The 27,466-nt window shown below is 39.1% G+C and overlaps 1 protein-coding gene and 1 long non-coding RNA gene across 3 annotated transcripts; one reads left to right on the top strand and one right to left on the bottom strand.

Annotated features, from left to right (window-relative positions):
• The first annotated feature begins 2,292 nt into the window (after positions 1 to 2,292).
• Positions 2,293 to 10,573, top strand: LOC103458175 (uncharacterized). Its single transcript, XR_532549.2, has 3 exons — positions 2,293 to 2,448; positions 3,398 to 3,490; positions 10,353 to 10,573. It is a non-coding gene; the product is annotated as an uncharacterized LOC103458175 (long non-coding RNA).
• Positions 4,456 to 8,022, bottom strand: noto (notochord homeobox). 2 transcript variants are annotated; one of them, XM_008398807.1, is made up of 4 exons: positions 7,713 to 8,022; positions 6,301 to 6,701; positions 6,016 to 6,203; positions 4,456 to 4,850 (listed from the first exon to the last, which is right to left on the bottom strand). In XM_008398807.1, the coding sequence occupies exons 2-4, from the start codon at positions 6,683 to 6,685 to the stop codon at positions 4,644 to 4,646; spliced, it is 780 nt and encodes a 259-aa protein (XP_008397029.1). In that variant the 5' UTR covers positions 6,686 to 6,701; positions 7,713 to 8,022; the 3' UTR covers positions 4,456 to 4,643. The 2 variants fall into 2 exon arrangements, with proteins under 2 accessions (XP_008397029.1, XP_017157879.1); XM_017302390.1 differs by lacking the exon at positions 7,713 to 8,022 and having other exon boundaries at positions 6,301 to 6,755.
• Positions 10,574 to 27,466: the final 16,893 nt, after the last annotated feature.

Genomic DNA, 27,466 nt, shown 5'->3' with positions numbered 1-27,466 from the left:
GTTCAAGGGGCGCTGCTAGAGGGGGCGCCAAAGTAATGACAGAAAAATTATTTCTAGTCGGCATTTTCTGTGTTTAACAGTTGTTTGTGTAATAACAGAGCATGATATCATGATGTCCGCYCCATCATCATAATTTCACATTTCCACAACAGAAAATGTGTTGAGTGCTGAGTGCTGCTGTTACGTTTCATCATATTATTATACAATATATAATTTGTTTTATTTGTTTTTGATTGAGCCACATCATATGAAATAATAAACATCTTTTATTTTATAAATCCATGAAAGCAGAAAGCGGACWGTAGTGCAGGGCATTCTGGGTAAATACARAGCTAGCAGTCTGGAGCTAGCAGGAGAAATGGCTTCTGGTCTTTAGCCAAACACAGAGAAATCCYACAACCTCAAAAATYYGACACGACTCCATGTTTGTTTRCGTTTCTTGAAGGATGAAGTTCCGTTCATGTCTTCTTYAGAGATGTTTATATCGTTTTCTTCAGTGGTTCTTGGTGCAGTGACATCACAGGCGAGGAGAGGAACAAGTTTTTCCACACCAGTCTAAAATGCAACAAATGTCGCAACTTTGGTCCCTAATTGAACCGAGTCTAYGGGACCAGCAGGTGTAAAAACACCCTAAAAAATGCTTCATAGWAATCCCTGTTCCAGTGTAACCCCTGTACGTTCCCATCATGGAGACAGACTTATCAAWGATGATTTTCCTCATAATAAARCTGCCAACATTTTACAAACAGACCCTCYGTCAGTATAAGTACACAGTGACTAAAGAGCCACATCCTCTCTGACTCTGCAGGGTGCTAACCTGACTCCTCTGATGAGAGCAGCAGCTATAGAAACAGATGAAGATGGACCAGTTGACTGTCATAAGGAGCTTTTCCCTCAGACCCTGCAGAGAACCTTAAGGAACAGAGCCAGTCCCGGCGTGTTTCCAGCCGTTAAGGTGCCTCGTGCTAATTGAGGCGATGACTCCCCGCCTCGGGACGCTCTTAGTGTTTTCTTTCTTTCCCAGGATTCTGTCTGCTTCAGTGTGCTTCTCTCAATGGGATTACGCCGGGCAGCTGAGAGGAGGGAGGGGAGCCGTTTGGTTTCCTGTTCCAGGCTGATCGCGTCAGACAAAGCTGGCCATGGGTTTTTACACAAATTCTATCCGTCTTCAGATCCACTTCACCGTTAATCAAAGTGATCAGGAGAACCAGATGGGGAGCGAGAGACAGAGGAGATCATGTCTGCTGTTTATTAAGATTTACCTATAATTTGCTTTACTTTCCAGTACGCGTCTTATTTTTCACCGCTTTCCACTGCAGTTTTTAGTTGATTTAGCTCATTTTTCCTTTCCCTAGAGGATTTACACATTTTTAAAGGTTTTTCTGGCACTGGTGGTCTTTATTTGCAGAAAATTAGACAGGAAATGGACGATAGAGAGACAAGGTGGGAAGACATGTAGTGAAGTTGGTCTGCAACCTGTGGTTCATTGTGATGCAAACTATCTGCTTTCATGTTATATAAATTGACAGAAAGGAAATGTATTATATTTCAATTCAAATTCAAAGCTACTTTATTAATCCCAATGGGAAATAAAATAAATCAATAATATTTCAAGGCAAAATGTAGTTTTTTTGCTTTGTAAATTAGAAATCTAACCAAATTTCCTACTGCATGTTATAAAAATTAGCTATTTTGTTTTGAAGAGCCGCGTTGCTCTTCTGGCTATAAGGACATTTTATTTGGCTGGACAGAAAACAAAAAGTGTGACGTCAGGGCCACGCTAAGAAGATATAATAAAAGTGCGAGAATAAAGTTGAAATAGTATAAGAATATAGCATTAAGAAAATAAATAAGAATTTTACAACTTTATTCTAAAGTCTCCTCAGGTGCAGCTTTCCTCTCCAAACACATTTCCATGAAGCCTGAAAATATATTAGAATATATCTGTTAACACAAAATTATGACGCTGTGTCCAGCGTTTGCCATCAGCCACTCTGACAAGACTCCCACATCAATGTCTGCCAGGCAGACCCTTTTCCACCTGGAAGGGAAACGCTCCTTCTAGTGGAGCAGAGAGCGGACACCTGCCTGTGGTTGGGCGGGCCTGTGGGAACCGTGTCCACCGACTTGCAGTGAGAACAGCCATGCTGGCGGTTTAAACAGATTAAGCAGCGAGAGCTTGGCTCTGTGGCGCTGAGACAGAGTGACCCCTGCCACCCCGGGGGTTACAGATATCCCAGCTAATCCCCACAGCTGGGTATTTATTTGCTTTGCACAGATCGGAGGGGAACCTGAGTCTGTCCCCGACTTTATGTGGGAGCAGACCGGGGAGGACATGTCTCCATCGTTGTCACCCCGGGCGCAGAGGGAGGCGAGATGAWCTACGAGCAAATGTTGGAGGCCAGCGTGATTGGACCGAAGAGGGGTTCGATTATAGCAGAAGCCGAGGTAATGAGGAAGTGTAATTTATCGCATTTATCAGCACAAAYGTTCAGGGGCTGAAAGGTTTTGGTCAGAAGTTTACCTGCAGTCATCACTGTCCGTTTATTGTATTTTACAGAGCAGTGTTATGTAAAATAGACTTTTTTTAGCTTTACATCATGTCACAATGTCATTCCCTCATCATAAACATATCTAGCGTTGCCTTGATTSTGTCATGCATGTTTGAGAACCTTTGAATCTCTTATGGCAAACATTCAGGTGAGCAAAACACGTGGGTGGACCTAGCTGCACCTTGTAGGAAGAAGGAGGAGATGCAGTTTCCAAACACTCCTCCCCTGAAGGAGCTGATGGCTCCTTCAGACTAGCCAGCAGCAATTAGCTAACAGTTGGTGGAACTGCAGCTCTGCTGAGCTCAAGACTGGAGCTACTTCTCAGTAAAACGCTGGTAGAAACATTGTTAAAGGGTTAATAGAGGAGCCATGTTGTGATGACATCCTGAAAGTGGCGTTTCAGAAAGAAAAAGAGTTTTTAAAGAGACAGAGGCCCAATTGTTAAATTTTTTGAAGTTAGATAATACATTTTTATAACAACTGAAAGTAACATACTTATTTGATTGTGCGATTAAATGGCAGAATGAACTTCAGAAACAAATCCAAGGTTCGCAAAACTAGTAATTTATACATTTGCATTTGAATTTATASAACTCAACTTTAAACGTCTTTTGTAAAATATTTAACAAGCTTTGGAAATAATTTACTCTGGATATTTGACCGCCTCTCCTCTCAGAGATCATTTAATTTGGTGATCACAGACCCGACTTTCAAGTTTATTCTGACAATCCTCGGTAGGGCTGAATTCAAGATCTTAAAGTTGGCCTACTTTTGTCATTCATAACTGAGTTTTGTTGTGTTTGGGATCATTGTCCTGATGGATCCATTTGTATAACTGTGTCCAGGTTTCGACCACGTCACTCAAAGAGACACCTGTATGTGAGGAAAATGAAGGAGAGTTCAACATCAACCAGTGAAGTTGCCTGAAGCGACCGGAGGTATGAGTAAAAGTGTGTTGGTCAAGCATGGTCATGATGGCATCGTGAGAGGAATAGGGAAAATGAACTACTACTGTTTAAATACTTTGATTCTGAAATAGACTCAACCTCTAAACTTCCATGCAAAGAAACCAAGTAATTAATGTCAAACGATTAAAAGTCAAATCATTTGCTCATATAACTCAAGAATAATGCCAGAAAATTGCTGATGGATACAAAAAGCATGTGGTTTCTTAGCAAATTGTTTATTCTTGGATATATTTTATGTGTAAACTTAAGGTTGTAAATAGTTTTGTTCCTTGTACAGCTCTGGGAAAATGAAGAGCTCACTGAAAACCTCGTGGTTGTTCCACCAAATATTGATCTCTGAACTCTTCCTCTGCTAAAACATTAGTATTGTTTCTAAATGAGTATGAACTTGTTTTCTTTGCATTATTTGAGGTCTGATTTTGACCAAATTACTCATTTTCTGCAAATAAATACTACATTTTCACTTGGAATTTTAGAGACATGTTGTCAGAAGTTAATAGAATAAAAGAACAACATTCATTTTACTCAAATACCTATAAAACATAAAATCAGAGAAACTGATCATTTTAAGTGATCTCTTAATTATTTCCAGATCTGTAGATTAGAGAAAACCCACAGTATATTCACATATTGTGAATACAATATTAGCTTGCAAAAATGACTAAAGTTGCGTTGTAAAATTAATCCACTCCCAAAATCGAAGAGTTCAAATAAATTATTTAAATTCTCAAGTTAGCATGATATTCAGACCCCTGATGAGTGCAACTAAACGGATGACTGGAGTGTGTCTTTACTGAGGAGAGGCAGAATCTCAAGATGCTTTATGTGACTTTCACAAAATGTGTTATTTGAACTTTTAAATTATGTCTTTTATGTTTTCCTTTGAAAGCTTCTGATGTGAAGGGCAGAGGAGAAAGAAAGGAACACAACTGAACTGGCATTAAAGTCCTAAAATATATTTAAAAATATGTCAGACATAAAACGATACAGGATACGTTCTCATCTCCGAGGAATAAAAGTAGAAAATTAAATATATAAGTATAAATCTATTAAATAGTCATAGTCGGAGGCAGCCGTCTCCTTTCTCAGCGCTATGTACAGGGAAGTCTTTGTTCCGAAATGGTCAACAGTGGTCCACAGAGTCATCGGAAACATCAATATCCACATCCGAGTCGGAGAAGTCCTCGTCTTCGTCGCCTTCGTCTCCGTGGCCCTGAGATCCGGGACTCTTCGGTGGAGCCGCCAGTCCCAGTTTGGCCAGCTTGGCCTGCTGCTGCTCCAGACTCTGCTTGCGCCACTTGATGCGTCTGTTCTGGAACCAGACTTTGACCTGGAGAGAGACAGAGAGAAGAATATTTATAAGGATTTCAACATGGATTTAAACGTATTAGTTTCGAAAAGTGATGTTCTACTCTAGGTAAATTAGCAGATTTGTCTTAGTGAACATTTTGAATAGACTAAAGGAAGCTAGCCGTTAGCCTCACCGGTTGTGTGTTGAGCAGAGAATGGGAATACTAATATGTTTATGAAAGTTATACTTTGAATGGATATGTCAGTTTTTGTAAAAGCTGAAAAACTATCATAGAATTTGTCATTTAGAGCAAGATTGTAACTTTGTATAAAGTTTTGGTTAGCTTAGTGATTTTAATGCTAAAGACAAACCTGCTAGCAAAGGGAGGTGCTGATATTTTATGCAGTTGTCTCAGAAGTAGGAAATCAAGTGATGTCACAACCAAATATCTTTGGTTATGTCCAGCATAATTTAGCTGGACATAAAAAAAACAGTAAGATTTGCTAATGGTTGTAGCACTAACTACTATTAACAAGCTAACAGCAGTGTGTTTCTCTCCAACCTCTACATTCAAACACTGATATTAACAAAGCCAAACATGTTCACAAATGCAATTGGTGGTTGAGGAAGTTTTGTATTGAAACAAACATTTTAGTCTGGATAGAGTAGTTAGCCACAGTGCTAACGCTAAGCTTAAGGTAACTAGTAAAGCTGAGTTTCTTAAAACCATGAGGCAGGGTTTACAAAGTTTATCGCTATCGATTCAATTATTGCTTTATTATTTATGTAACATAAATAATACAAACATTAATGTTTTGTGTGTTTGATATTTGTCAATTGATATACGTCAGTTTTGCATACTTATATATTCTGAGAGATAACTCTGAATTGAGAATTTTTAAACACTATGATCCTTTTTTTCATGAGCTTATGCTTGTGAAAATGCTTTGTCAAATTGATTAATAACATAAATGCTGCTCAATGTTTCTAAAGCATTAAGTCRACATTAAACAGCTTTTAGAACTGATTTAATTGATTCGAGGAATAAATTAGATGCTAACAGAAATAAATCTTGAAAATCTGCACGTTTTCTGTAAGTCTTTAAACTTTTAATTATTTCTTTTTAGAAATAATAGTTTATTTTATTTTATTATTATTGTTTTGTTTATAAAGCTGGTTCTAATTTTCTCGTGCAAGTTCTCACCTGAGCCTCTGTGAGCTGCAGAGCGGAGGCCAGGAGGAACCTCTCGGATCCCACCATGTACTGCTGCCGGGCGAACTCCTTCTCCAGCCGGGACAGCTGCTCGCTGGTGAAGCTGGTGCGCATGCGTTTCGACTTTCCGCCTTTCGTCTTGAACTGGTGCATCGCTGCGTTCGCTTTGGACACSGTAGCTGCGAAAGAAGAGAGAGAAAATGTTTACTGACACTGTAACGTGAAGTCGCGATCTTCCACGCGTCCGACGTCGCTCCGTTTGTTTGTTTTTTTTACCTTGTGCGTAAAACGCTCCCCGGCAGGATGGTGCGTAGGTGAACGGCGGGTAGCAGTAGACGGAATATCCAGGCTGCGGGTGAATGCTGGGGTGCAACGCGTTGGATGAATAGAGGTATTGTGCCGGTGGAAGCGTTAACCCTGCCAGGTGCGGAGGAGGCGCGTTTTGCGGGTATTTTACCTCGCATTGGGTTGGTCTGCTCCGGTCTCTGGGTGCCGCCTCCTCCGGCTTGGCGAGCAGAGCCTCGATGGTGAAAGACTTCCCGCTTGGAGCCTTCGCGACCGGAGCGCAGCGGCTCCCGTCGCTCTGAGCGCATAGTGAGGCCTGTGCGTAATTACGCACGGAGAATCCGCCAGTTTCCATTGGTCTGTTCGGAATCTGCATGTTTCAAATTTGCTCTCTAAGGGGGAAATAAAATTTAAAAAAATAAAACAAAGTTGCTGCTCCGAGGTCCACTTTGAGAATGAATGCCTGACCCACCTGAAGAGCCCCGATTTATACCCCGGCAGCACGGGGAGGTGCAAACACCCCCCCGCTAAGCCTTTGTCTTTGTAAGCAACAGATGAGAGAGACCCAACATCCCTACTACAACGTATCCAATTAATTGGTGGAGTTGTACAAGCTGGGATTGTCAAACATCCTAACCCTTTGAATAACAAGGCTTTTGAAGAGCGCCGGGGGCCTGGGTGGGGACTCAAGGAGATTTATTGCGCAACAAATTCTTGCATGGATCTTAAGTCCAAATGTAATCATTACCGCTGGGGAAAGCCTTGATGTTCCTAAATCATCTTATTTGGTGGCCTTTTAAATCCCGCCTGGCCAAGAGATGCTTTAAGCAGCGTARCAACTCACCGTGGGCCGTCYAAATCACAKATTCTTGGTTGGTTTGTGGATTATTGTCTTGTTAACCTTTCATTCAGTCCTAACATGACCGTGTTCTGTTAGCAAAGTGTGCTTTTTAGCAGCAGCAGACCTGCTGTAGCCGAGGCGTCAGATTCAGCGGGGGTGTGGTGGGCTCACGGMGCGGCTCCACTAATCCCACTTCACTACATTAATCCACWGGTTGATTCGGCTCATCCTCACAATGCGACCGCGCGTCCACCTGGACCGTTGCTCGGCAACAAGCCACAAGCCATTAGTTTGCTCAATTTTGAGCCTTAAATTCTTATCYTTTTAATATGAATACTTCTTATCTTTTTTGTTATTTGTTGTTACTCTTGTTTTAGTTGTTGCGGTTGTTTCTCTCTTTGCCCCCCTCCTTTCTCTTTGGCGTTTCATTATACTGTGCATAACGTGCACGTGACAAATAAAGCTAAGCTAGTCTAAATTGTTTAAAAAACAGAATATATCGGTGAATTAAGATGGTATCTTGGATTAAGTAGTAAAGTCTGGCCTGTGGTTGCTTACTTACACTATCCGGAGAGTCTCCCCCTCTTTTAACTCGGGATTACTTCCAGCTCTGCAAACTTTCCAGGCTCATTTCCATCATTTGGAAAGCGACAGAGAGCGTCCGCAGCTTTAAGTGACTGTTAAAACACATTTCAACACCGCTCGTTCCCTTTGACCTCCGCTCCTTTTTATTTATTCTGCCGACATGACACTAGAATGTCTAATGAAGAGGGCAAACACAGACGCTCTCCACCGGTAGCTCAACAATGACCGCGCGTCTTCTGATGCCCCAAGTCCCGGACCACCCACCCCCAGCAGTGCTGTTTACCGAGCTGAGCTGAGCTGAGCTGAGCTGAGCTGAGCTGAGCTGAGCTGAGCTGAGCTGAGCTGGGCTGCCCCCAGCCTCCAAAACGTCCCCTTTAATTCACAATGAATCTTGAAACAGATCTGCTAGTTTGTAGGTCAAATCAGCTTTAATGGGTGGATTTGTTTCTAAATTGTATTTAATTAAAGAAAAAAAAATGTTTGTACGAACAACAAAGCAAAATCGTCAAACCAAATAAAAAAAAAATAGTATAAACTTTGTATATTATATATTTATTATATTTATTTATGTCACAAAATTAGCTCTTAACCAATAAAATTGKTACTACAGTTTACATCCACTGTACTTAAATTCTGATTTAAGAGTAGAAATCCGTAAGTTTTAACAGCTGAAAGGCCCTTTCATAAATTAGTGCAACTCCTGTGAGTGAACGCAACAAAATCAGAAAGATTTTTAAGGTCTTTTTACTCCTTCTACTATTCATATGTACAGTTAATTATATTCCAAAGATTTTGTTTTCTGTTGCCTGGAATGAAACTGGCTTAATAATCTGTTTAGATCAATAGCTCTGAACAGAAACTATAAAGTTTAATGCAGAATTTTAAAAATTTGCTTCCTCAGCAAGCTGGGTAAATACATACATATAAAAAAACAACTCTAAATTACTCAAAAAATGCATTATGCTTCAAGTATTGTCTGTTACTTTGGCCTACACTGATGAAGAAAGTTGTTGAAATTGAACAAATAAAACTGTTGTAAGGTGCAAACATTTTTTGGGGTCATTTGTAATCCGTTTTTTTTTATAAGAAATTATTAAGTTTAACCCTTAATGGATACTSCAATGCATTTCTTTAAATTCTACCCCACTTTTCAAATGCTTTACTCAGTAAAAGCCAGTTAAATTCAAAATTTTTTCTTATGGTACTTTTGTAAAAATACAACCAAACAAAAAAAAACAATTATCTTACACAAATAAATGAGTGAGGTTCCAAGTAATCAGTTCTATATTGACTTTTGTTACAACMGGCAATATTTGTTATTTTATAGTTTATTTTCTAGTAGAAAACTATGTAAAGAAAAAAAAATCATAATCTGAAATCATCTTAAACCTGTCAGAATTCAGACGGGAAATCGATCGATTAGAATTGGATCTTTGATCAGTTTTTTGTTTTTTCTTTTGATTCAGCCAAAGTTGCAGTTTTGTGTCCTGCAATGAGAGAGCTTTTATTTAGCTGCTGTTGTGTATTGGAGCCAGACAAGGAATACGCGGCGCGTTGCCCCAGAAGGCCTTCCTTTCATAGTCATGGCTGAGAGGAGAATTGGAGCCACAGGACGCTCACTAATGGCTCGGTGGGCTGTCCTTTTTCCTAACAATTCTCTCACCTTGAGCCTGAAGAATCAGCAGCAGCCATTCTGGTTCCTACATGCTAAGCGGAGACACATTCTGCCTCCTAACTGTGTTTGTTTTAAACATRAAAAATAAAAAAAATCACCAATCACGTTTTTTCAGAATCGACTAATGTAGAATCTCCAGCTTTCAAAATGTTCAAAAATAAAATTCATGCTTGATAAATAGTTTTCATTCTGATTTTTACTAACGGAAATCTGAAAAGTGCTTTGTGCTTTTGGATTAACCRTGGATTCCTCCACTTCCTGGTGTTACACCTTAAACAGTCCCCTCCTGCAGTCAGTTCTTTAAATCTCAGCACAAATAAATAAAGATAGTCAATGATATAAACAGAATATATGTATATATTTGTAAGCTAAAATGACCTAGTCAAAGTCAGACATACATCCACGTTAAAGTTTGTGGCACATCTGGAATCCAGTCTGAGCTTGAGATATTTCACAAGGACGTACAAGGCGATGGCCGACGCAAAAAAACAAACTTCCACAAAAGGTTGTGCAAAATATTAACTCATAACATCCTCCCAATAATATGAAAGACAAATTGTTTAAAAAAAAAAAAAAAAAACTTAAAAAACCTGAGGCCTTGCGAGTTTCTTCCTTTAAACTCTTGTGTATCTGAAAATAAGAATATGTATTTGTGGATTTTTATGCAACATTTCTATGATGTATCATTTAACACACATGATAACAGTGGAGGATTTGAGGACGTTCYCCCTGTGGGATGACAGAGGAGTGACAGCTGCAGTGTGGAGAAACTCGGTCGTAGTTCACAGGTGATTGATCGGAACAAAGGCATAAAGAAACGCCGTCATCATTATTATCTCTGGCCCTTTTCTCACCCTTCCGACACATTCAGCTATCACAGTGCTGAGCCTTTCCTGTCCCCTCACATCCATCACTAATGAGGTTTTTTCTTTTTTTTTTAAGGTCATTTGCATGAATCCAGAGAAACTGGCCTCTGGGCCTGAGTGGCTCGCTTCAGGTTCCTGCTGGGCCTCAGCCTCCACATCCGCTCTGAAGGGGAGTCCGGCAGAAAGCCACATATCCTCCGTCTGGCTGCAGTACGCATCCAGATACCGCAGCTGGCGCATGCTCGTGTGGTTCCCACTTTGTTTATTAAATTATCATAGTTTACAAAATCATGCAAAGTTGGCACATTTAATGCAACTTTTAGAGCAACTTTGCATTAAAAGTGTCATTATTTACCAAATGACACTTCAAGACAACAGTCATAAACATTCATAAAGACTTCTTTATGTTCATGACAGGTGTTATGTTATGTTTATGACAGTGTCATGTCAGTCTTATGCACACCCCTTCAAATAAAGTGTTACCGTTAAATCTAATCTTTAATTCACCTCATTTTCTCATTTAAGTTTTTGATATTTTAGCTTGTGTTGTCTACAACTTTCCCTTCCGTTATGCATATGAGTCTTCGTTTGTCGCGCCTCATATATGTGCGCAAAACTTTGTCAATATTCCGCTAATGCTGAAATTACACAGTTTTACCATTGGGGTGTTTCTGTTAAATAAGAAACAATGAAAATGACACGCGAGGAAGCTTGTTCACGCAATAAGTCATTAAAAAACATGCCGTGCCGTAATTCTGCTACTACTTCCTGTCATCGTCTTCTTCATTATTTCCACCAGTAGCAACATCCTGTTGTTAATCATATGATGCGAAAAAGTGTTTTCATTGCAGTTTTATGAGATGCACTAACTTCGATAGGGCTGAAAAACCACCTCATTGTAGTGCAACAAATTTTTATTCAAAAACATGAGGTTTTTTTTAAATTGCCGTGTTTCGCAAAAACGTTTTTTCACGCTCACTTGAGTTAATTTTTGCCTTTTCCAAAAGGAACAGGAGATGGAGGCAAACCCACTTTTTACTTATGTTAGTTCTTACTCAAGTTTTTCTCATTTGATGTAATTTATCATTTTCCCATGTCTGCTTGTTTTGTTTTAAACTATTTTAGAAGTATGTAAAATTTCTTTAAAAACTAAACTTTGCTTTTTAGTTATTGAATCGTCCAGCTATCCAACGGATGCTAACACAAACTGAAAACGTGACTGAGTGCGCCTGCCCTTCAAAGTAAAGCTTTGCAATTTTTCATAACAGAGCACATTTTTCATGTTTTTGTTCCTCATGTTTTGAACTTGACACTGTTTCTATGAATTCTGTCAAATCATTAAATACCAGCCTTGCATCTTTTTTTCTTGAAAGTTTTGTTACAAACATCTGAGATTTACAACAAAAGGAACTCCTCGGGATTTGTTAAAACATGTCCGAAGAGGCCAAGTCTAAGTGAAAACAAGTCTTAATAGGCAATCAGCATGCCAGTGAAGATCTATGAGATATTTTAACGCTCGCTGTTGTGATTTAAACACTGCGATGTCTTTTCATCTTCTGATTGTGAGGCTTAATTGTGGGATTGAAAAGAAGTCACATTCGAATGCTGGCTTTCTTTTCAGGGCTCCTTTCTTAATGAATAGTAGAAAGGCTAAGGCTCTTTCCTTAGTTTTAGAGATCTAAGGAAAGAGTTGTTTTTAAAAGCGGACAGATATTGATTGTTTTGCTGTTGTGATCTGGAATTACGAGATTCCAGGTTTCAGATATGTGGACTAAAGAGATAAATAAATCAACTCATTTCTTGACTGAAACTAGCCTGTTTCGCATATCACTGAGCAGATTGAGTGCTATTTTCATTTTAATGTAAAGCTCCATCCCCTCCCAGCACTGTACCTGACCCTTTAGGCTACTGTGTGAGCTGGGTGACCACTGCGTCCTCTGACTGTTTGCGTTAACAACTGACCACAACGATACCAACTTAATGAGGAATTAACTTTCTCAGTGAGCGGGAGGCAGGTCTGTCCTGGGAACGCTGCTGGAGCGTATTCAAGATGTCTGACACTTCAGCTGAAGTTAAAGCACTGAGCAGAAGAAAATGCTTAGTCACAAACAGTAAAAGTGGAACAATTTTATTAGCTATTCAATAGAGGAAAAATAAATAAAGAGTGGAAAATGGGAGTCTGAAATTGCTTAACACATTTTTTAAAGGGGCGGTGTTATATAAAATCGACTTGTTTGAGCTTTATGTCATGCTATCATGTAATTAATTTGTCAAAAACATACCTGGAATGTCACCTTGATTCTTTCATGCCTGTTTGAGAAAGTTTTTAATCTCCCATGGCAACCATACAGCTTTGCAAAGCGCCTGGGTGGACCTAGCTCCGCCTTTGAGGACGAAGCTCCTCCTCCGAGCTGCAATTTCCAAGCTTCTGAGCTTCTTCCTCACAGAGCATCGGCTCCTTCAGACTAGCCAGCAACTAGCAAACACATTATATTTTTCCAACGTTATAAGTGAAATAATCTACCAATGAAACTGTTTTTTTTTTTTTACATCACTATTAAGGAATTATTGACTTAAAATAAGCTAATATATCTTGATGAAAAGTTACTTATAAGTTAGCTTTGCCTTATTTTAAGTCTATTTAGACGTTTACATTAGAAATTAGACAAAAAAATATTTGGCTAGATTTTGTTTTTTCAGTGTTTACTTGGTCTTTATGCAGTGTTTCAGTGGTTGATGATGATGGGAAATTTTTTAGAGATGCATAAAAACAAACAACAAAGCATAAAAGCAGAACTACATCCAATGATGGTTCAGATTAAAGTATGGAATGGAGTGGCTGAATAAATTCAGACTCATTCAATGCAATGAAAAATGCACTGACAAAAAAAGAAAACAGGTGATCCAACCTTTTAAAGAAAATTTGTTAATCAAATTACGTTTATCCAAGTGAATATTTCAAGTTTATTAAGTGGTCATATTAAAAAAATATAGTAAAATTAAGTTTGACAAAGTTAATTCCATTACATGTAACAAATTAGCTCCATTTTTTAAGTGCTCTATTCTGTTTTTTCAGTGTGCATGTTTGAATTCTCGCTTCAGTCTCCAGATGCTTGAACCTACTATAGAGACTGGAACCGATCTCAAAACTTAAGTCACGAGTGCCGATACAGACACCAGCCACACTTTTCAGATATTTACTGTAAAACGTTTGGAAAATGACAGACCGTTTTGCGTCCATGTACTCTGTGTGTTGCACACACATAAAATGAGCTTTAAACATGATAAACAAGGACAAATTCAAGGAGTTTGAATATTTTTGCACTCCTGCAAAAATATTCTCCTGAATTTTGAACCTGGAAAGATTTTATGGATCCTCGAGAAGAAAAACCAAACAAAAAAATCTTGTTTAAAAAAAAAACTTAGAAGATTTTGAGGTTGTAGTCCTGTAAAGCGGGCCCCTGCAGGGGGGCCACTTCCCAGGTGCTTTGAGGGCTCTGTGGAGACCCCCCCCCCCCTCCATCCCGTTTTCCTCGGTTTAATGGAGGTGAGAATTGGCGGGTTGGACTTTAACACTTGACCTCTGTTTACACTTCCTGTGGGTGTCGGAGCTTTTTGTCCATAAAGCGCAGCTCGCGAGGCTCAGCCGCATTGAAAGGAGACAGAGAGTGGCGTAGCAACCTGGCGCTGAGCGCTGAATGCACCGCCGCTCCTGGCCTCTGGTTACTGGAAGAGGCCATTTCCTCTCTTCACATTCTCTGTTTGCTTATATTGCGGCCACACTTCCTCGACCCCCCAGGCCTTTTACTGGAGCAGACCAGAGGTTCTGTTAGCTTCTGTCTGGTTTTAACTGGGCTTTAATGGATCTTATAAGCACTGGTTTTCACAAATAAAGGAACTGAGAATCTGATTTCAGAAGCTTATTTTAAACTTTTTTTTAATTTTATTATTTTTTAATATTTATATCTGCTGAAGAAAATGTATTATGTGTAAGGAACCAGTCATTTAATCTCTGCTGTCAGATTTTAAAATGTTACAATTCAAAACATTTTTTAAAATAAAGTGAATGGATAAGTAGGTTTTCTTCTAAGTTATGTTGACATTTGTGAGAAATGCTATTAAAAAAAGCTCTACATTTTATTTTAATTTAAGTTTATTTATGTTTATGTCTGTACTGTGTGAGCTCTGGAAATCAAAGTCAAAACTTTTGTCTGGATACACAATGTTGCCCTATAAAGCTGATTTCTTTTTCTGAAAATGGAAGTTTTCCAACAACAAAAATCAGGAAAATATATATATTACTGGTTCTTTTAGTTACTATTTTGTGGAAATTTACTACAGTTATTCCACTTAAAAAAACTGAAAAATGACAAAATACAGACACGAACTTACCAGTTTTAGACCGTTTTAGACAGTTTACAGAGGAGTGGCCACTTCCTGGTTGATTTTGGTAGCTAATGTGCTAGCTGTAGCCTTTTCTTAGTTGCTAAGAAACCACACATCAATTTGAAATAATCCTGTTGAAAGGGTTTTTATTTTGATTAAGAAAATGATCTGTGTTCTAGGTAGAACAGTATTCAGATAAAACATTGTCATCCTTATCTGGAAATCATTTCCTGTTTATAAAGTCACGGCTACAAGAGGCAGTGCTAGTGATTATTGAATCTTTCTTTAGCTTTTTCCAGCCTGTGTACTTATTGATGCTTCTCTTGGCAGGTACTCAGTAGTTAAATATATATTTAGTCTCAGCTGGAAATCCCTGGTTAAATAAATAACAATGGTTTTACTTTTTTAATTGCGTTTCTGCGATGGAGTTGTGCAGCTGCAGCAGTCTGCAGTGTCTTTCTCACAGCATAATAAAGAAGCTGCATGGAGGCATAATGAGCTGCTTCAGAGGACACAGGCTCAGGCAGGAATGGGATTCTTAGGTGACAGGGTTGCATGCTGGGACTTGCAGGCTACAGTAGGTCGTCTCTTCCCTAGTATGGACATATATATACATATACTGTATACTTCTGATCATTATAACGACCAGTCATGTTTGGACATGAGCCGAGAAAGTTCTCTTCAAGCGGCCTGTGGTCTCCGTAAACTCATATGCACAGAATGTATGATGACTTTCGAGTTGAATTTTCACAGTGAGAGAAAGAGAGAATATCAAGTAAAAGTTCATAGAAAGGTATTGCTGGTAAGGTTGGACACTCCTATTCATTTTATGGTATTTTGACTTCAATTTGGAAGGATGAGATGTCAGCCAAAAATACAACAACTTAGATTCGGCCATTACATGTAAAAATGATTTATATGTCATAAAAACAAAGAAATAGTACTTTGGATAGAAACTTTTATTGTTAAGTCTGACCTTTCTTGATATTAGTTACGGGTTTTGATATTTTAATAATGAAATCTGGACCGGTCTTCTGTATAGAAACTCTAGATCCTTCTGGTATCTTGGTTGCCTCTTGCGACCTAAAACCTCACGCTTGCCTACAGACTTTTTGTAAGATTTTGTGGGATTAAAGTCTGAAGACAGGCTAGCTAGGCCATTCCATGACCTCAGTGAGTGTCTTCTTGATTGCCTTGGGTAGGAAGACATGTCCTCAACCTATCTTTGGCTAATGGAAGTAAGACTTTTCTCCGAAACTGACGGAACATTGAAGGGAGATGAGAATCGAGTGGTATTGAGCAGAAGACTGATGCTGTTACCTTCCCACAAAGTTTCCTGCTAATGGTCTTGGAGCCTTTTCTACCCTTCTGCCCCTGAATGTAACATAGGAAAGACCAGGCCTACGCTGACAGAGGTTGGACAGAAAGAGCTGGACGCATAGCCAAGAATAAACGGGAGGAACTGTGTTTGTTTATTTGATCGATTGCACGCAATAGACACCCAGTCAACACAAGACCATCAGAAAGATGCTTGTTAAGAAAGTCCCAACAGTTTATGAAATTTTTTTGCTTTGTTTTGAAAATGGAAAGAAGAAAAAAGAAAAGAAGAGCACACCTAAATGATTTAGTGAAGATGTTGAACTAAAAACCAAACTCTTTGGCTTTGTATTTTTGCCAACCTGCAGCAAAGAAGTCACAAACATTTAGAACATTTTTGCAACATTTACAAGAAATGTTTGTCAATGAAAGTCTGCTATTGTGCGTATGGCTAGGGAGCCAGATACTTTTTTAAACGCTGATGGATTGCACAATTTAAATTTTACAATACTTTTTGTTTCTGGGCTTTCAGGTGAGATCCTTTCTCTCTCTCTCTGTTTCCACTTTCAAATCTAAAAATCCTTGTTATTGTTTGCAACTGGGAAAACGTACAAAACCAGCGTTGAATCAAATGTTTAGTTCCTTTACGTAATTCACTCCTGTGTTTTCTGTCTCATGGAATTACACCAGCAAGTTCTTTTTTATTTTATTGGCTTAAAATCTGTTTCTTAATTGTCCACATTGTACGTTCATGTTCACGCAGCTTTGAAGTCTGTGTTCCGGCCTCCATTCAGTCGTGTAACGACAGAGCTCCAGGACCGCCGGTTTACAGTGGCCCGGCGCGACCGTGGCGATTTGCATCTGCCCGCGTGAATCTGACACGGACGACAATGAGGGCAGATCAAAGCGGCCGTCTCCCTGGAGAAATGCCAAACAAAGACACATATGCTGACTTTGTGGGCCATGATGGACTGAGTGCAATAATTAACGTGGGCAGCCCATCTAAAGGCACGTTACACCTCACTTTCCTGTCTTTTAAGCTATGCAAAGAGAGAGGGACACAATGGTTAATTTAGTGTGTTTACGAGAGCTCGGCTGACGCTTCAAACAAGACCACACACAGGATGGCAGGGAGACCCCAGACCAGGTGAACGACTGACCGCTGCCATCTGGTGGAAGGAACGGTTGGAGCAATTTAAAGGGGCGGTATTGTGTAAAATCGACTTTCTTGAGATTTACTTTGTTATAATGTTATTTCCTCATCAAAAACATACCCACAGTGTTGTCTTGATTCTTTCAAGCTTGTCTGAGAAACCCTTTAATCTCTCATGGCAACCATTCAGCTGTGCAAAACGCCTGGTTGGACCTAGCTCCACCTCCAAGATGCTAGGCGTACAATGATAAAAAAAAGAAATGTTAAGGGGTTATTAGAGGATTGCTGTTATCATGACTTCCTGAAGGTGGAGCTTCAGAAATATTGGGAGTTTTTAAAGAGACATTCTATTTCAAGGCGTTACAGTGGGAAGTCAAAATTCTTTAAAGTCATATTAGACATTTATAGCATTTTAAAATAGAATCCAAAGTTAACATGGTTACGTGATTATGCTCTAAAATGACCCCATGTGTTTGGAAAACAAATACTACTGTCCCTTTAAGTGATAAAAATTTTAACGGATGCCTCGCATTTCTTAGCCAACTGTATCTATGGAATTTGTTCCAACAGGGCTGGCCCAAGGCAAAGCAAACTAAGCAGGAGACACAGTGACACAAGTAGTGAACTTTATAAGAGCCAAACGTCTGAATCACCGCCTGTTTAAGTCTTTTCTGGAGGAGTGTTGGTCGGAACATGCAGACATGCCGGATCACACCGAGGTGAGATGGTTAAGCCGAGGAAAAGTACTGCACAGGTTTATCGAGCTGCGGGAGGAAATATGTCAGTTTCTGGAAAGCAAAATTAAAACCACAGCAGAGCTCCGGGAGCAGAAGTTTTTGTGTGAGCTGGTTCTGTGTGACATCTCAGGCCATCTCGATGCGCTGAACCTGCAGCTTCAGGGGCGGAAACGCATCATCACAGAGACTCGTACGCTGCAGTGAGAGCTTTTAAAAGTAAACTGTGTCTGTTGGAAAATCAGATGCTACACGGAAACCTTGGCCATTTTCCCTGCTGCCAAACCATAAAAACGCAGCTCTCTAACGCCGTGCTCCTGTGCACACAGTTCGCTGAAAAATTCGGTGCACTCTGCGCTGAGTTTAGCCGGTGAATTGCCGACTTTGACGTGGAAAACGCATCAACCAGCCTCCGAATGGACCTGATTGAACTCCAGTCTATATTTTCATTCACAAGCAATTCTATGTTGTTAGTAGGGAACATACACATGAAAAAAACTTAAATATGTCTATAGTTGGAGGACTCATTTCTGGCTCCTACTCTTATCTACAGATAAAACTCACGTGACATGGCGTTCGAGCTTCAGCCTGTCACGTGATACGCTCTGGGATTCACCTTGCTGACATCAGCTGCCTTGGGCCTACGCAGCATACACGGTGACGTGGTTAGATAAGTAAACCGTCCTATGACGTCACAGAGGCTGTTGTATATACATACGGAAGATCTCCAACTTCCTTCACCAAATGAGAGCCACAGGTACATTGGATATTTAAGAACATTTTGCCAGTAAATGTCTGAGAGAATGAGTTTGTTTTTCAGAGCTACAAACTGGATTGGAGCTGGGCTAGGGCTCCCCAATGTCAGTCAACCATAACTGAAAGTTAGCTATCAGGTAGGGACCATCAGGGACAACTGGACTCTGCAGAAAACCGGATTACTTGCCTCTCACCTTAACGGCTCCATAATGGGACTGGTGGAGAAAACCAGTAGATTTTGTACAGGAGTGCCGTTGTCTGCAATAGAGCTTGTGAGATCACTACATTTACCAACTGAGGTAAAGTCAACTTCAACACAAACTGAACACGATGAGTTTCGGTATGGCAGTATGCCGTTACTTCCGTTGCCAGACTTCGGGGCAGTGAGATCCAGAAGTCCACAGCTACACCGTCTGGATTCACCAACACATGACAGACCAAGTCGAAGTGTAACAATAAATGATGCTGTGGAGATAATTCCACCCTCTGGTGAAAGAAATGTATTTAAAATTATTAAAACACAAGGCAATGTCGCTTGGTAATGATATCAGAGCAAGTATGTGGATGTGTTGACTCATTATCTGTTGTTGTAGAACGTAATGACCCAAAATCATCATCTTCCTCTTGTACACACAGAAACTGTTTTCTCAAATCTCCAAGATAGTTGAAATTTACATAAAAAATTATTTTTAGTGATATTAAACTGAGTTCTCGTTTGGATAAAAGAGCATAATCAATTTGAATTTAATCAAATCTGGTTATTTTCTGTTCTCATGACTTTTCAAGCTTCATTGTTCATTGAAAAGTCAACACATGAACCAATGATTTGTCCTTTTTGTGCTCTTAGCTAAGAGCACTTAGCACAAATGGAAGTAAAGATCATATTTTTTGTGCTTTTTGACTGCGTCACCGTTCAGTAGCGACGCACCATTAGCCTAGCCATTGCCTTCCCTTCCTGTTCCTGTGAAACAAAATCTCGCTTACAGCACAGTCTGGGCTTTCTCTCTTTCACTCGGATTGTCTCCAGTAGATTATATACTGGGCCAATCAGCAAACAGAAGGAGAAGTGAATGATGACGATTTTCTGCGCTGTTTTTCAATTGTAGCCTGCCTTTGAAGCGGAGGAAGTGAACGAAGCCGTTCAGTTCGTGTGCCACGCTTCCAAATATTCAATTAACATTACCAGCCTCCTCGTTCGGCTCAGTACTTCTCTGTTCTCAGTTTGCTTACAATGCAGGCCATTTCTGTAAAGCTCCATAACATGAAACTAACACACTAAAGCAGCAACTGGGCAAAATGTTAAACTCCAACAAAGTCCATGCCTTAAGGAAACAATCGTTTCTCAAAAGCCTAGAGACCAGACCCTCCGTACGAAGTAAAGCGTTATCAGGATAACGCATCGTCAAAATTATCAATAAGTAGACGCAATGTGCAAGTGATAAGAATGCTCTTTATTCACGTTTCAGCTGTGATTGGGATTCAGATTAATCTTAAGGTAACAGAAAACAGATTACAGGAAAAAAAATACAGTTACATCTTCTCTATGATTTTATCTATGACTGACTCTTAAAAAGTAGTTTTTATGCTACAGAAATTTTATTTAGATCTACCTCTTGTTAGCATGTTCTGTACTGATATGCTCCGGTTTGAGTGGACATGTCCAGTCTGCTAATATCAAATGGGCTTTATGGGGTCACCAAAGGCACCAAGGTGTGGGACCAGACAAACGTAGCCTGAAGACACCTTATGATGGATAATAACTTTGGACCTCTCAGATTCTGGTTCTGGTCTGCTCTGCATCCCCAGAACCAAACAAGGAGAAGCAGCACTCAGCTTCTATGCACAACAAATTTGGAACAAACTTCCAGAAAACTGTAAAACAGCTGAAACACTGAGTGCCTTTAAATCTTGACTAAAAACCCACCTGTTTAGAGTTATATTTGAAACGTCATCAATTACGAATTTAGTGATGGCACTTGACTTAATGTAATATTTTGATCGTTGATTCTATGTTACATGACTGTGTTTTTGTGTTTGTTATGATGTAAAGCACTTTGAAATGCCTTGCTTCTGAAATGTGCTGTACAAATAAAATTTGATTTGATGAGGCTTTAAACCGTATTAATATTAATGTTGCACATAATTTTATCAACAACTGCATTCCTAATGTCCACAACGGATGGTTTCTGGGTGAAAGCGAGAGCTTCAACCTCTTTTGGTTATAAGCTTATAAATCACACCAGTGCTTTCTCTGTTATGACATGCCTACAGTGGGAAGGTGTCAGTCTTATCTTATATATCACTTTTTACTTTAACTCCCACTCATGTCCTGCAGATTTTTTCAGTTTTTTTTTTCTTTTTTCTTTTGGACTGATATGATACAGCTGTCATGGTGGAAGGGACTGATCTGCAGTTGAAGAATAGAGAAAAGAACAAGGAGAACGAAAGTGAACCAGTCACATTGTTTAAAGGGTTTCAGTAGATCTTCTTGTCATATTGCTTAGAATGTGAGGGCTTACCAGTATTTCTCAAGACCCTTGCCAAAAATTTTTAAAAAATCTGATTTTTTTCATACTGTGCATAAATTCTACATGCCTAATGGGTGTAGAATTAGGCATCGAGATCTCAACCTGAACAACATCAAAATGGACTCTGTACGTTTTTGTTTCAGCTAATGAAATAGGGAGCTAATGCGTTATAATGATCTCACATTTCATTTTTTTTTGTTTTGCTTTGTTTTCAACTTCTACTCTAACATAATTTTGAAGCAACCATCTGCTCATGGTCTTTAACATAACTTACAGTTGGCATTTTTTTTATATATTCATTCCTGTTTCTTTTCTTGTACCTCTTACTTGTTCTGAGTGTTTTAACAAAGTTGGTTTCAATATGAGGTTTTGAGACATATTGCTGAATATCTGTACAAACTAGTAGATATTTAGAGATGACAGAGAATTGCTAATGTGTTTGGACCAAAATTAAAGTTTTGACCAGAAAAGGGGATTTCTAGAAACTTTATGAGTGTGCCTGTGTGGAATAGAGATGAATTATAAACAATGTATTCAAGAGATGCTGCGACCTTAAACAGGCTGATCATGCTCAAAAACTTTTCTGTGTGGCTGAATATGAACAGTAGGTCAAAACTGAACTATTTATTCTTTTCAATTATTTATTTAGCGGCGCTTCAGGCAAAAGTTTGAGTCGAACGCAGAAATCTTTATTCTGTGAAGGCTACTGGAAGCTAGCTGCTAATATTCCTTTGCTAGCTAGCTTTTTTTTCTATCAAGGAAGCCGACTAATGCAAGTTTGTCACTAGTTGGCTGTATGAAGTTCATATATTTCAATACCTGTCAAGTCTCCCATTTTGGCCGGGAAGCTAACGTTTTTCTTTTACCCCCCTCTACCGCTGTGCTCCCGTATTAATAATTTCCTGGAAATATCTCATATTGTGCCCCCTACCGCCTCCATGTTACTTGCGCCACCCCCACCTCCTGTTAGTCTCTCTCCCTCCTCGCTCTTACTTTAGTCTCTTCCTCCTTTCTGACAGTAGCACAGGATGGCGACATTTCCTGTATCCTGAAGTCCAAAACTTGACAGGTATGAATTTCTGTAGAGAGATAAGTCTTAATTTCCATTAAAATCTCTTACATTTGAGTTGGTGAAAAGTGCAGAAACCCAGTCAAGTCACCTTTGATTCGGGCATCTACATAGTGCTTAGTTTGAATCTTCTTCTTCTTTGAAATTAGTTTACTTTTAATCCCATTACTGCTGGGATTCAGAAAAAAAGATGAAAAAACGACGTTGAGGAAGCTAAATGTACAATTCAGAAGATACGAATTGTAGGGAATACCACGGAGAGGTCCAATGTGTCGATAAAACGGAAAATTAAGGCAAACCTAGAAAAGCAGACGCATCATTAAGTGAGAAATGCCTACAGCTGGACAGAGTTGAGGCAGAAAAAGAGAAGCTAGGCCAAGACAGCTTTGCTTTGAAGAGAAAAAATGTTCTCATTACTTAGAAGTTGACAGGAATTGGCAGGTTGTCCAGAAACTAAAATAGACTAAGGACGCAACAAAGAAGTTGAAGCAGATTGTGTCTTCGAGGAGAAAGGAACTTTCTAAAATCCTGAGTGAGGTTGACATGCTCCTTAAATCAAACGAAAAAGTCAGGCTCTCAGAGAAGTACCTGACGAAGGAAGAGTGAGGAGACCCCTGTCAACGAAGAGAGCCAGGAACAAACAGAGTTAACAAAGAGCTGTTCATAGAGTCAGGCATACTATTTCGGACAATGTACAAATCAGGAAAGCTCAGGTGCTGGCTGCCACCTGGGATCTTTTGATTTCTCTGTATGTAGACACCAGGGTAATATTGCCTGGTGTCACCTAAAAGTTCCAGGAGGAACCAGCAAGTCAGCACCTAGTAGGTTGTGCTGTAGCCTGGCGAACACAAACAACCGCTGGCCAGAAGAAGACTTGGGTGAAGAATTCATCAATTGCACCCTGCATCGGTCTTCAGCATTGTAAAACTGAATGAGCTATGACTATATAAATATATTACTAATGATACTTTATATAAAGTTTTGGTTCAACAAATTGTGTTTAATTTTGTAATGGAAAAAAAACCCTCACCAGCAGCTTTTTCCACAAGCTTTGGATAAATATCGTTATTGGTATCTGTTATTGGCCAAATGAGTCTCTCTCTCTTCGAGAGGCTTCGCCATCATGCTTAACTCACAGGCAGAAGGGAGCACGCTGCCCGATACAAATAATGATTCGTAAAACATTTTATGAAGCTTCGAGGCAGACAAATATTTCTATATGAATTTTAATAATCGAGGTACTCAAATCATTTCAGAAATCATTACTCAATTAAACAGTATCAGCATTTTCATCCGTTTTTGAGGAATGAGTTTTTGTTGTTTTTTTTACATAATACATTAATAAATTGTAATTTTACTAGAAGTCACGTTATTTCTGGAAATCTATCACTAAGCAAAAAACCCATTTTTATTCTAATTCTATGTTCGTCTCAGCTCCAGTGGGTTGACTTCATGACAGACTSACTCAGGTTCACCATATTTATTCTAGTAAAAGAGGAAATCAAGTTGGTGGCTAACATCAACCCAGCAGCTTCTGCATGTAGACATTGAATAAAGTACGATAAATAAGCTAAAAGCAGCAGCTTCCAGTGAGCTGTTGTTCCAGTGAGCAGTGAGTTAACAATTGTAAAATTAAGCACAGCTAAAATGCACAGCATCAATAATGTAAGATAATAATATAAGAATAATAATGTAAGAATATAATGTAAGAAACATAATACAAAACAGCAAAATTACTCATGAAACACTTTATATGATTAACTTAGTCTAAAGTATGTTAAAATACAGAGGTGGGACTCGAGGCACATGACTTGAACTCGAGTCAGACTCCAGTCATAAAAATTAAGACTTGAGACTTGACTTGAAAAAATGTTCAAAGACACCAATGACTTGGGACTTGAGTTGAARCTGTTTACTTGAAAAGACTTGATATTTTAGTCAAAAGTTTGAAACACGTATTATTTATAAAGTGGCCCCATCACTCAGTCGTATAAACGGGCGCAGACCGCCCCTCTTGTTTTTCCACACTCCGTATGTATGTGTGCGTAGGCTGCAGCACAGCCAATCAAATTAATAGAATTTTTTTTTTTTTTAAACTGGGGTGGGAACGAGAGACGAACAATTCTCGTAGCGAGTAATTTCTTTTGGGTACATCATCAGTTATGGAGTATCYAACTATAAAAACGGAGTGCAACCTGCAAGAAGAGGATCTCAGATGGAGATTCAGCTTCAATAATGTTAAGTTCGGCATGTGAAGTTGCACAAAGAACGGTAAGCGGTACTTTTACTATGAGATAGCTAACTTTAGCTAACGTCGTGTTAACAACAACTCTGGGCTACGTTGGTGATACCGCTTAGCTTTCACCTGAATGCCATGTTTAGTCCTGCTGTGTATATCCGCATTAATGTGCAGTGGGTGCAGTGTGTTCGCTCAGGAAGCCGATGGAGGGGCTCTGTATCAGAAAACAGGTTCTGGACCGGAACTCAGGGAAGAATTTTCTCTGTCCCCATCACAGGATGGATGGTGTTTTCATAAGGGAAACTGCGGTTTCTTACATCAGTTTCCCACCCTGTTCCCATAAACATCCCCTCCTCCCCCACGGCTCTTACTCCTCCCTCTGACAGTAGCATTTCCCATTTTCTCAAATCCAAAACTTGACAGGTATGGGGTGTATTTGAAGACATCTATGTTGGGAAATTATATTGACAATAAATAGATTGTTTACTGCAGTCAGTGCATTAAGTTGACTGTTTTTCAGTTATAACTCTTCAAATGGTGGCGTGATGGTCACATGTTGCACAGAACCCATTTCTAAGTGGTATAAATTTACTGGGAAAACAAATCAAAATCCAGTCATTTTGAAATCCTTAAAAAATTTCTGTAAAAATAACAAAAAATCTACAATTGTATGGACCCTGAACATAACACCAAGTGATTTTGGGTCTTATTTGTGATTCTGACCAGCTTGATTCACGCAACATGTTTTTTATCAATACTGAGATGTGAAATTGGCTGTAGATTTAACCTCACTTGGACTGACAGATATTTATTTTACCATCRCATCCAAATTCAAAACCACTGCTTTATTTGCAATGAGTGCATTATGTGTTTGATTTTAAAAAGAACTTRCAGCTTATTATTTACATTTAGCATAATCGGAACATTGTTTAAAAAAAACGACTTGGAAGGACTTGAAATTACAAACTCCCAACTTGAGACTTGACTCAACTTTTGCCTGACTTGACTTGACTTGAGACTTTACGTGACCGTCTTTACTTGAGACTTGACTCAGACTTTAGGACAAAGACTTGAGACTTGCAAAACACTGACTTGGTCCCACCTCTGTTAAAATGTAATACTTGTGAAGAAAACACTGAGCTGATCCCACTGGTTGACCCCAGACAGTGAACTGTGACTGGGGGAATAGTCACAGCATACTTCAGCGTTCCTGTTTTGTACATTGTGATAAAAATGTGACCAATTGTGTCCAACTCTGTGACTAGCTCTTTTGAGAATCATTTGTTCCAGGCTCTCTTAGTTGGCAGGGATCTCCTGTTTTTGTCTCCTCTTCCTTCGTCAGGTTCTCCTCTGAGAGCCTGACGTTTTYGTTTGATTTAAGGAACATGTCAACCTCACTCAGGATTTTAGAAAGTTCCTTTCTCCTTGAAGACGCGTCCTGCTTCAACTTCTTTCTTGCGTCCTTAGTCTGTTTCAGTTTCTGGATTTCCCGTTGAAGGTTATCTACCAATTTCTGCCAACTTATCAATCAGAGAAATGTATTTCTTCAAAGAGAGGTTGTCTTGGCCTAGCCTCTTGTTTTCTGGCTTCACTCTAGGCATTTCTCTCTCATTCACATTGTGGATGTGCAATATTGTGATGTTGTAGTATGGAGTGAAAATTCTATTTATGTGGAAAGAATTCTGCCAGATGATCAGCCCSGGTGAAACAGAGGCCTTTCTAAATGACATGGGCATAGTTGATTGAATTACTTTTCGCTCGGGCCACTCTATTAAGAATTTTAGTCTTTCGTGGAGAACATGAATCATTCTTAAGACAAATTCKAGACGCAGTGGCTGTTGACACATTAAATCAATACGCGAGRTCTTGAAGTTGGTTTCAATCTGAGACGCATAAGTATCATAATAAATTGCTCAAATTTGGAGAGAGCTGACAACGATGACATGCTGATGTATGGTTCACAAAGCTGAAAATTTTGCATYAAAGCTRAAACGCTGGRCAGTCCAGTGTAAAACGTAAGTTTTCTAATTCTGGAAGGTTTCTGGAGTAAATTCAGTCACTGAGACTTTCTCCTTAAGGTTGCTGATTTCAGTTGTGTAGCCTTTCACAGCTTTGTGAGGTCGACTACGGTTAGAGCCGTCTGCAAATATTTAGTTATTAAAAATTAGGTTCAGAAAAAAAAGTATTTCCTACCTTTGAATCGTAGCTCGAGCTAAAAATGACGAGTTGYAATGGAATGCATTGAGCTGCAACATGCTGCCACCTGCTGGTAGTCCGACTTTACTACGCATCTTTCAATGAAAAAAAATGATAAAATGGCAACAAACTTAAATTTATAAAAGCCCACGAATCAAAACAAACAATAGAAATGTTTAAGAACATAAACATAATTCAGTCTTAATTCATGACTAGAAAGATTCATTTAATTGTTTTTTTAATATAATAATAATTGTGTTTGCCCTGGTGTGTTTTATAATACATTACTGTGTGTAATATTTCGTCCACGTGGGGGCAGTGTTGGAAAAAGAAATAGTAATTTCTCCTACCTAGACCTTTAAACTCGATCAAATTAACCAAACAGTCATGATTTTAGACTGGTGAAAAAAAATAACTATGTGGACATTAACAATAACAATCTGAAAAAGCTGTACYGAAAAGTGTATATCGTGCGCAAAAGTGCACTTTTACAAATACAAAGTACAAATAGATGAATATTGTAGTAACTTATAGACTTGATAAACTGTTCCAAAAAAAACCCACACACAAAATAAAACAATAAATGCATCCTATTACGTGTAACAAGTAAAAACTATTATCCACAAAGTAACAAACCCTGTTCATTCAGAAATACAATTCAAAACATTATTCAGTCGATCAAACAAATTCCTTTCTTCAGAAGAGGGCGCTGGCCCCAAAAAGGTTGAGAAACACTGATCTAGATGAAATAGAATGATTTGGATTTGCTTGTGTTGCTCAAGAGACATCTGCCAACCTAGTGAAAAACTACA

The sequence above is a fragment of the Poecilia reticulata genome, linkage group LG22 (genome assembly GCF_000633615.1).
Source record: "Poecilia reticulata strain Guanapo linkage group LG22, Guppy_female_1.0+MT, whole genome shotgun sequence".
Classification (NCBI taxonomy): Eukaryota; Metazoa; Chordata; class Actinopteri; order Cyprinodontiformes; family Poeciliidae; genus Poecilia; species Poecilia reticulata.
This window is presented reverse-complemented; position numbering and strand designations above follow the sequence as displayed.